Source organism: Lampris incognitus, chromosome 3 (genome assembly GCF_029633865.1).
Source record: "Lampris incognitus isolate fLamInc1 chromosome 3, fLamInc1.hap2, whole genome shotgun sequence".
In the NCBI taxonomy this organism is placed as follows: Eukaryota; Metazoa; Chordata; class Actinopteri; order Lampriformes; family Lampridae; genus Lampris; species Lampris incognitus.
The window spans coordinates 77,097,847-77,109,219 of NC_079213.1; the positions used below are offsets into that span (position 1 = coordinate 77,097,847).

The following is an 11,373-nucleotide window of genomic DNA, read 5'->3' on the forward strand; positions in this document are numbered from 1 at the left end:
AAGGATACAGCCCTCTCGTATGTTTGCTAGCCAAAAGTCTTGCTGTACCTCCATTTATCCCATCTTAAGGGTCAGTTTACTTCTCCCCTCCATTCTAACACACTGACCTGTAACTGTCTCCATCTTTACTTCTGTCGGCATCCACTGTACTTCTTCTCCTAGGACCCCTGGTCTCACCAAGCTGATGGTGGATCCGGTGTCGACCAGGGCAATGCAGGTATTGCCATTCAGCTGACAGGAGATATGGAGGCTGAAGCCAGTGCCAATCCGTCCAACGACTCTGGGATTGTTACTCCGGGGGGAGGTTGTGTGTGCCAGCCAGTCCCCCTCTTGGCTGACCCTTGATGGTTTCCCGGTTCAGAAGTGTGGCTACTTGGGTGACAGGCCTCCGTACTCGTTGGTAGAAGCATCTTGTTTGTCTTCTGACACTCCTTTCTTTGGTGCCCTGGTTTCCCACAGCCCCAGCACAGAAATGGCTCTGCTCGTCGTGCTGTCTGGACGGATGTGCATGGCTCCTCCTCACTTTCCTGCAGTGCCTGCAGGGGCCGCTCCTTTTTCCGCTATAATGGCCTCCACCTCCTCTGCCCTATGCAGCGCCTCTTCAATGGTGAGTGGCTTTGCCAGCCGCACCTGTTGCCTGAGGTGAGGTGGCTGTAAAGCCCGTAGGAAGGAATCCAGGGCCAGGCATTGGATGGCAGATTGGGGCATATCAGGATACGCACGGCTCACCAGGCGTTGAATGTCAGCCACCAGGGTACCCAACTTCTCCTGGCCGTGTCTCTGTCTTGAATGGAGTTGATCCCGGAGGCTAATCAGCGATTGGGTGTTGCTAAACCGGTGACCCAGGGCAGTGGTTAGTGCCCCCAGTGATATCTCTCCAGCCACCAGGTCTAGGAGTGCCTACCTTGCTTCTCCCTCCGGGGCTGCTACTAGGTTGACTACTTGCTGGTTTTCTGTCCATCTCATCACCCTAACAATCAGGGTGAACTGAGCAAGGAATCCTTCCCAGCTGGAGCTCCCGTCGTAGCGCCCCAGCTTCACCGAGGGAGTGTTTGGGCTTGGCCAGGGGCCGGTACAGTTGGTGAATCTTGTACTGGAACCATATCTGCAAGGTGTGTTCAACTCTCCAGTAGTGGCAGATGGGGCAGTGAGTAACTTGGGTTGAAGTTCCCTCTCTGTAGATCGTGTCCAGCTTGCTGCTGCTGTTTCCCCCTGGTGACACACTCTCCAATCGTGCCCAACTTGCTCCTGATGGCCGCCGCTGGTGGCTCTCTCTCCACGGATCATGTCCAACTTGCTTCTGGTGGCTTCCCCATGGCTTGAAGCGCCGGCTGTTTTTGGTCGCACGGTCGGGGCAGAACGCGGCGGGGACTCGCCATTGGACTCGCTCTGAAAGAGAAGAAATTTTCCATTTCCTTGGGACTCCGCCCCTCGGACATTACCCGCACTCAGGGGTGGGCAGGGGTCTCCCCCTTCCTGAGGCAACACTGTGCTGCTCCCATCTGGCAGAGAGAGCAGACCTCTGATCTCCTTTTTGAGAGCAGCGATTTCCATACGCTCACCGGCCGACTTCCGGTTACGCCCCTCGGCCAACGTTTGCTGTTTAGAGAAGTCCATCCCACTTCTGACACCAATGTGACGTGGTCAAATAATGGACTTCTCAGCAAACCTTTCCGAGTTAACGAGCAAGCTTTTAATGACCGCAAGCCAAGCCAGTCATAACAGACACAAGTTCATATTGGTCTTAGCTTAATCCTTTTCCTGGCCACAGAAGCGACCTTATCTATTTGCCTACTCTTTATCCTCATGGTGGGAAATAGCATGTTGCCTAATACAACTTCTCTCATAATGTCCCCATTACCTTCCACCACATCCCCGCTATCTGTAACAGATATGCCCGTTTTTAACATGTTCAATATCCCACAACATAACCAAAACATCCGACACTTCAGTTGCATCGTGGGTAATATGCAAATGAACTTGGAGCAGGAACACGCAAGTAGAATTCGCTACAGTATTTTAGACTATCAACTCATAGTCGCGTATTTTGGTCTCAACATGCGGAGTGACTACGCAGATTGCGTAGAGGTTGGCAGATGTGCAAATGCAGATGTGATCTCATAAACACATCTTAGCGAGGAAAGAAAGAAAAAAGAAAGAAAGACACTAGCATCAAGCAAAAGGTGAATAAGCAGCTTCTTGATTAGATCTACATTAACAGTCAAAAGGCATCAAAGTGCCTTAATTAAAAGTGCAGGAATGAGGAGACGGAGAGCTCGAGTCAATTCCGTTTACTCGCCACACAAAACAACAGCGATAGAGCACAATCTCTCCTGGCCACCAGCTAACCGCTAGGCTGCTGAAAACATGGCTCTACTTCCTGGAAAACTCTAAGCAGTGCCTACGTCAGCACTCTGAACACCTGCCTTAAAGGAGCAGCAGCCCCTGGTGAAGCCATCGTCAATTGTGTATCACCACATTATAATTTGCTTTCAGTTTTTATCGCTAGCATTTAAATGTGAATTAAAATTAATTTCAAAATATATATTTAATTGACAAAGACTTACCTTTGTTGATGATATAAACTAAAATCAATGTCAGAATCTGCCTGCAATAAATAACAGGGACAGAAAACATTTAATATGTAAACAGCCAATAATGACTGAATGTGTTTTATTGTTTTATTGGATAACTGCATAAATTAATGGTAATTTTAGCGAGTATGTAATAATGTAAGTGTTCTTATCCTAGGTCAAAAATGTAATGATTGCAATTGTAAAAATAGGGGAAAGGGACACAGGACAAAACAGCAGCATTTCTTACCTGTAAGAGGCTTCCCTCGCCAAAATGTAGAACTTCTAAAATTGTGTCTGACTGAATAAATGCTGTAGGAAGAACAGAAAAAAAAATAACTGTGGATTTCTTATTATGGTGACTATGGTGGTGTAATACAATAATAATGATAATAATAATAATAATAATAATAATAATAATAATTAACCAATTAATTAATAATAGTGCTTTATCATTATTAAGACAAGCTCAAAATCAATCATAAAGAAAGTTGCACATTCGCTAACTGGAAAAAAGTATTCTGCTGGGAAGAGGTAGGAAAAGTGAAAACCAAATTAAATTAAATACACTGAACAAAAATTTTGTACATGCCATATAAAGGCTGATGTGTTGAGACCCGTTTGCCTTCAAAAGCATCTCTTTAAACAGAACGGTCAGCTGGGTGAAGACACCTCTAATATTTTTTTTTCCGTTCCAAACCAAAATCTTTTGGTAGGTAGCCCCTAAAAAAAACAACAACTCACAATTATCACCTATATCCCTGTAACCTATTCATAACTTTTCCATAGTCTTCACAGGATGTTACCATATCTATACAGTGTAGCGTTTTTACATTTTTGTGCATCTCTCAAAATTTCAAGGCTACAATATTATTCAAATGTATTTTGCTTATATTTCCATATCAATGTAAAATCCATCATTCATAGCAGCAAGCAAGTATATAATAGCCTAACACTTACAGCCTATTTGCACCAGATATTTTGAGAAATGTATTTATTTTTTCTTCCATTTTTCTCCCCAACTCCGGCCAATTATCCCACTCCTCCAAGCTGTCCTGGTCACTGCTCCACCCCCTCTGCCAATCTGGGAAGGGCTGCAGACCACCACATGCCTCCTCCGATACATGTGGTGTCACCAGCTGCTTCTTTTCACCTGACAGTGAGAGTTTCACCAGGGGGACGTAGTGCGTGGGAGAATCGCGCTATTCCCCCCAGTTCCCCCTCCCCCCAAAACAGGCACCCTGACCGACCAGAGGAGACATTAGTACCAGGACACATACCCACATCCAGTTCTCACCTGCAGACACGGCCAATTGTGTCTGTAGGGACGCCCGACCAAGCCAGAGGTAACGGGGATTCGAACCGGAGATCCCCGATTTTGCGAAGTATTTTGTACTCAAAAGCAAAAGCTGACATTTTGCTGTTTTGCAGAACCAGCTATCTGCCTATATGGCTGAGACAAAAATACCAACTGTGTTGAAACTTTTCAAATTAGTTTTGCAAACCATTATAACCTGGTGGTGCATTCAACAGGGAAGACCTTCAAGATGTATACAGGACGCTTTTCTTTTTTTTTTTAAATTAATTCCTTTACACTCACATGACCCTAACTTGTCTTACAGTTTTGGAGGTCCAGAAATTCAATTGTTTACTGTGAACTATATCTACCTGAGATGATCTGAAAAAGTAACGCTGGAAGACCAACCTCACTGGCTCATACCAACATTGCGGGGGGTGGGGGGGATATGCATTTCACATGACAGGATATTCTTCTTCTTTCAGCTTATTCCCAGTTTCTCGGGGTCGCCCAAGTGGATTTTATAGTTTCCATTGTTACCCTGTGAGGGCACAGCACTAATGGCAGCCATTGTCAACCTGGGCCTTGACCGATCCAGTATGGTCTTGTCAATCTGCATACATTATTCTGACCGGTTATGTTTAATGTGACTACTGAAAAAATTTTAATAACTTTAGTAGCAACTCAATCTCTGGCCTGTATATGGCTGTTCCACCTAAAAATTTGTCTTTTTAATTATAAAAATTAGCCAGGAAAATCACAATGAATTTGAACACCATAAAGTGGGTGAGTCATTTGTGAAAATTGGGGAGCTATGTGGTTTACTTCAAATAACATGTTGCATACATTCCATATAATTTCCCCACACAAACCAAAGCAAGCAAAGCTACTCTTGATTGTCAGCAATCACTATGCTGAGCTATCTGGATAGTCACTATTGTGTAATTAGCTTGCCAAGTAATCAAGGTATTTCATTAGCCTAATTATACTTATAGTAGGCAGTTGTAGCCTACTACCGCCTCTGACTGCAGCCTTACCATCATACACTGTGCTAAACTAAAACCGTCCCACCCGAACAGCCTCTGCCTGAACTCACTTACCGTTACCTAAAATGCAAACCCCCATTCTCCATGACTCGGTTTCCCATCCACTGCTCCCTGAAACCAAACAAATCCTTTCTTCTTGAAAAACAATCGCCTCATCATAGGGTCATTTCAATAAACCCGATCTTTCTCCTGCCCCCATGATCACTGACTTCAAACACATCTCATACCCTGACTGCATTAGAGCCTAAATCAGAGGAGTTTTATGACAAATCCCTGAGCAACATCTTTGACCACAACGACAGCTTCCCAGGCTCAGCTCCTGGTACACATTGTGAACATCATCAAATTAAATTGGATGAGCATCAGCTTGAGCAGCAACTTGAACACCTTGGGCTGACGGGTCTCCAAGTAAGTTCATCAAGATCAAAAACCATATTCTACTCTTCAGCTCTTCTCTGCATCCCCTATTGCAATCCTCTGCCTTGTTTTCATGCTTCTCCCCTGCATTATCATAGTCACACAGAGATTTGAGGAGATCATCAGCAAAATAAATGTACTCACAAGTCTAGACCCCAAACCTTCAGTTCTGCTCACATGCGGCCTCCCTGTCAGCCTATAGATCACCATAGTTAATAATCACTACTCGGTGGCATTCAAACACCCTTCAAAACTCATTATCCCCCTTTTCAAGAACACCTAGACAGTAGACATGCTTCTGTCATACAGTAGGTGCTAGAAAAACCAGCATAAAAAAACCTTTCACATTCAGACCCATTTTATTAATGACAACCTCTGAGAAATTCAAGTCTGGCTTCAACTATGCCCATTGTATGAAAAATGCTCTGCTCGGGACACCAACGATCTCTTAACGATGAAGAATTCAGATATGAACAAAATGAGATTGAAGAATTATTGTTCGTAACTTTCAATGATTGACAATGGCCTGTGAACATTAATAAATACTATGATGTGAGTATATAGAATCTTTGAGGGGAAAGAATTTGGTCAAAGTTGTGGTGAAGCGCAAGACCATTTTTCTACAAACTATCATGGCTTTGCATCCTGCCATAGTCATGAAACTCTGAAAAATGTCACAAAAAGTTGAATCAGTTCATCTGGAAACAACATTTATTGAGAGAAACGTTTCATCATTCATCTCAGTGACCTCTTCAGTCTCAACTGACTGCAGGTATCTCCACCCTTATAAACAACACGGTGGCATAACGACAGAAAACAACAAATGGTTTCATATGCAAATTACCGTGACCATTAAGTAGAGTTACAATGGCCATGTATATTATTCACAGAGGATTGGGGAATAGTTGCAATCACAGCAGTGTAAGATGGCGACAGATGTACTCTTAGCCCCCCCCCCCCTTAGTTTAGGGATGGCCTCTTTGCTTCCCATTCAAACCAGCATTCCTCTCTATCAAGGACATGCACATACTAATCCCTGAAAGAGTGGTCATTGGACTGTAGATTGGTGTAGATTGTGAAGTCCTGGCCTGACGTGTTAGCTATTCTGTGTTGTGCCATCCTCTTGGCCAGCGTCTGTTTGGTTTCCCCGATGTACATGTCATGGCAATCCTCCTGGCACTTAACAGCATACACTATATTGCATTGTTTGTGCCGAATGACCCGACCCTCGGGGTGGACCAATTTTTGATGTAGTGTGTTTTGGGGTTTGAAAGCAAGTGAGACGGGGTGTTTGGAAAACATGCATCTAAATTTCCCACCACATATGTAATCACCACTGGTTTACACTTAGGCACCTGTTGTCCTTCTCCTCTCTTCAATCGGCTTGTGCACTGCTTGGACTTCTTCCTGGCTTTAACAAACGCCAAGTTAGGATAACCACACTTAACCAGGGCCTGTTTAATGTGGGATTTCATGGTTAATGTGGGAACACATCTGTCGCCATCTTACAATGCTGTGATTGCAACTATTCTCCAATCCTCTGTGAATAATACATAGTCATTGGAACGCTTTTTAATGGTCATGGAAATTTGCATATGAAACGGATTGTTGTTTTCGGTCATTATCCCCCTGTATTGTTTATAAGGGTGGGGATACCTGCAGTCAGTTGAGACTGACGAGGTCACTTAGATAAGTGATGAAACATTTCTCTCAATAAACATTGTGTCCAGATGAACTGATTCAACTTTCTGTGATTCCCTTACCTGGATTATTGAGCATGCATAAAGATATTCTGAAAAATGTGAAAATCCTGTCCTATTTGACAATTTCTTTTATAGCCCCACTTGTATGGAAATTTTACACCACTGAAAGTTTTTTAGCCACCAGTATTACCATTTACTTAAACCGATAATATACTTTCTTATCAACTTTATGAACGAGAAGTTGTCCACAATTAAAGTTGGATGTCTTTCATTGGAATAGGGAGCACAAGTATCCCCCCTCTGCCTAGCTATCCACCACAACTAGTTTTCACTTTATTTTTTAAGTTTTAACACTTTTAAAAAGTCTCCCACTAAATGTTGAGAATCAGTACAAAGATGGCAGTGAGGCAGAGCTGAATGGTGCCTTTGTGAGAGTGCAAAAAACAGCTGGCTATGCCGAAGGTGGTTATGGGTTGTTGAGAGTGTCATGCCATCTAGATTATTTGCCATCCATTATAATAAACATGGTAATCAGTAGAACACTGTTCAGCACTGAAAATAAAGAATTCTCCTGCAAAATTCATGCATAAAATCATTAATCTCAAATAATATAACCATATTCAAAATAAGGACACAATTATACATGAAGCCGTACTTGAGAAGAACTGCCAACCTGGTGAGCAGTAGAGTCGATCATCATTTAAGTGAAAGAACTATTAACGAGTCCAGAAATTACACCCTTAGTTGCACACCATTTCTAAACAATAGATGCTATTGGATAATAGATCCTTGCTAATGTTTTAACACTGTATAAATTCATGGCATTTCCTATATGAAAAGAGGAACTTATTTTAATTTTGGCATTATTTTTGCACACCACATCCTTTTGGAGCTTGGTAAAAAAAACAAAAAACTGTCATCAGTCAAATACATGAATAGGCCTATAGCTGCAGTACATGGAGCTGAGGGTTTTATGGCGATATTTTACTTACATGACAGGTGCCAGATACCTCACATTTCTTATTTCAAATCGTGCTTCAAAATTCTATCAAAATGCAGGTTTGTCTGCCCGGGTATTTGTACGACAGCGAGGCCAGGGTCTAATGACAGCTTTAGCCTGTGGTTAAATGATTCAAGCGTCTAGTGTTGAGCACCTTCGACACTGATAAAGCTGTTTGGATGGGTGTAAATTTGCTAAGAGCGCCCTATGGTAAAGGAACTGCAGTGAGCTGGCTAAATATGCAATGCAATGTTGTAATGATAAGGTAACATTCATGCATATGTGCTCAAGTAAAATCTTTGAACCTGATGTGTTTTCAGTATACAACTTGCCAAAGCCGTTTGTGAATGTGAAATAAAATTGCTCACTGCTCACTACTTATGAATGTGGACGCAAGTCACTCATTCGCAATTGATCACCGAAGTACAACACAGCATCCTGCACAGTAGATATTGACTAATATGAAGCAATCCATTCTCATTCGATATAATATTGCACTTTGATCGCTTGACACTTAAAATACTCGTTCGTAAAAATTAGCCTTGGTTCACTGACAAGAGTGGTGAAGCCTAATGCCTGGCCTGACTGGACGCGTTCCTATCAGCCACGTTTACAAATAAACGTCAGCCCTGCAACTCTAAACATTCAATTCATATCACACTCATAACGCTAAGTAGCTTCCGATGCAGCATAGAGCAATGGCGGCTTGACGGTCTGCTCAGGGGCAGGCATTTTTACGTTATCTAAGTGTCATCTGTGCAAGTTATTCATTCCGATACACCGCTGCTGTTTATGTCACTGGTTAGCTATAAGGGTTAATGCTAACTAACTACCAGCCCTTCAGTTGTGACTGCATGTCTCATTTCTACCACAGAATGTTTTGCTAGCCGGCTAACATTAGCCAGCCGAGCTACGGGACAAGTGACATTTAGGAAGTTAACAGCCAATTGACGACCGTAGCGTATTTCACTCTTTTTTTTAATCGTTCTTCGTTTTTACAACACTCAAATAAGCCAATCCATCCCGGCACTTTTAAAGCGGACATTAAGCTTTAGAATAAGGGTAGAGCAGAGAAGGGTTAGCAAGGTATTAATCTAGCTAGCAGGCTAGCCTTTGCCTACACGCCGGGTGGAAATGCCTCGGCGGTTGGTAAACTAGTCCGGAGTAATAAACACACATCCAGATACAAACCTTGTTTGTTCGCATGCGACGCGTGAATGAAAGCAATAAATAGCATTCTCACGATTCCAGCACATGATGTTTTTGTTCTTGTTGACGAGTTGTGAAAACTCCCGACTCTCTCCCGACTCGCCATGCTGCATCTCTGTGTATCAACGTAATAACCGAGTGACTCTTCGTACATGCCGATGAAAGCCTCTCCTGACTCTGTCAATCATAGCCTGGTGGAAATTCGAACTTCACTCAAGTGGATCGGACGTTGGCCTGTCTTCTGTTTTTTTGCTTTTTTTCCCCCTCTTCTTCTGGAGCGTTACGGGTTGCCAGAAGCCTTACAATGGTCTATACTGCAGCCTGCTGTAGAGGAGTGTGTAGTGTGAAGGACCGCTTGTCGGTCGCTTTCACACTGACCAGCTGTTTCATTGACCACTGTGATTTCTCTCTCTAAATGTTTTGTTCGTCACTTATTGATCATGCCCTGATTTTTGTTTTTTTTGTGTGTGCATAAAACAACTTTATATAAATTGATGGGTAAGTTGTGGATCGACACAGCATCGTAAAAATAATGACCTGAAATGACTGCTGGGATAGGCTCCAGCATCCCTGCGACCTTGAGAGCAGGATAAGTGGTTTGGATAATGGATGGATGGATGAGCATTCAAAGGGCATACAGGGTCCCTGCTGGGTCCCAGTTTGTATTTCCTGCACTACTTGAAGTATATGATAGACTGTTCAAAATCTAACAATATCTTTAAAAAATCAAAATAATTATATATCAATTGGTTTGATGCTTGAATCATGTTCCTAGCTGGAAGTCGGTTATGTGAGAAAGTTGAAGTTGTGTGAAGTTGTTACATCCAACACCATTTTTTATTTCTACAGCCATTTGTTTTGAAAAACTTCACTCGTTACTGATAGACACATGATTTAAAATATGGTTCACCAATGGAAAATATTTTCAACTGCTAAAAAGAAATCCAGCTTTTTAGGAACATCATTTCTCTCATTTCAGACCACAGAATTTAAAATATGAGGACAAATACAAAGAAATACGAATAATAATTTTCTCCTCAAACTTTCTCTATAAAAATTTCATTTTTGCTAACAATTTGAAAACTGCCAAAATTCCCTACAAGATGTTGTTATTAACTAAGTGTTAGCCAGCCTGCAGTGAGAACAGAATACTGTACCTGAAACAAAGGGGTTGACGAAATTGAATCTTTCCTATGTAAAATAAACGCCATAGCTTTTCATGTTATGGTGCCACTCAGCATCATAATATAATTGAAAACATAATTTAAAACCAACTTTTTTCTTAGGGGATAGATAGGCCGGCCTTTTCTTTTGCACGTTCCTTCATGGACCTCAGTGAAGTTGGGGCCAACCATGCACTGGGACTCAATGGACCATAGAATGCTTTTTTATTTTTTGGAATTTTAGGATTTAGAATGCTTTTATTTTGGAAATTTAGAATGGTTTGAGTTTGGAATTTTAGCATGACACTGCAAGGTGTTGAAAAGAGTAGTTTTCAGTGTCACCAGGGTTGTCTGCTGCAGCCATGGGTTTTAGGAGCTCACTTTTTGGACAATGTTAGTCAATCGAAAATTATTCTTCACATCTCCCATAGAGATGGGAAGAACTGAATAAAGTAATCTGCCAAAGCTCACACCATCAACACTCATTCTCACATTCACTGTCACTGAGGCAGTGCCAATAACTGTACATTAAAAAAAACATTACTTATTAAAGTTTATTGGCATTTAGCTTTGGCTGCTGGTTTTCAAGAGGATTATTTATCAATATATACAGTGACTGAGATGTGGTTTGTAGGACCAACATATTAGTTCTTGCTGTCTGGGTGGGGGGAAAAAAACAGTTTTCCCTTCACCATGTCATTTGTCACCAAAAACCAAATCAGTGTCCCACACTACCTTAATGCAAAGTGTTCTGGACGTTAGACTGCAAGATATCTTTGGAAAGTCCTGCCAAACCAGTGCCTGAGATCTGGACATTTGTCATGGAAAATCAACTGAATTCAATTAACCGCAGAAGTCATATCTTAATTGACTGATATATCAATCAATGCACTATACAAATTTGATGGCTTTTATAGCCTACCTATAAAGCCAAAGGCAGCTTTGAAGGGCTTACAAATGACCAG

General features: G+C 42.1%; 1 protein-coding gene across 1 annotated transcript in view; it reads right to left on the minus strand.

The window, feature by feature from the left end:
• Nucleotides 1–9,399, minus strand: part of tmem131 (transmembrane protein 131) — a 49,630-nt gene extending 40,231 nt beyond the window's left edge. The window contains exons 1-3 of the mRNA XM_056275715.1: nucleotides 9,228–9,399; nucleotides 2,824–2,885; nucleotides 2,568–2,608 (exon numbers count right to left, since the gene is read on the minus strand). Of these exons, the coding sequence (XP_056131690.1) occupies nucleotides 2,568–2,608; nucleotides 2,824–2,885; nucleotides 9,228–9,399 (275 nt within the window). The remainder of the gene's footprint in view (nucleotides 1–2,567; nucleotides 2,609–2,823; nucleotides 2,886–9,227) is intronic.
• Nucleotides 9,400–11,373: the final 1,974 nt, after the last annotated feature.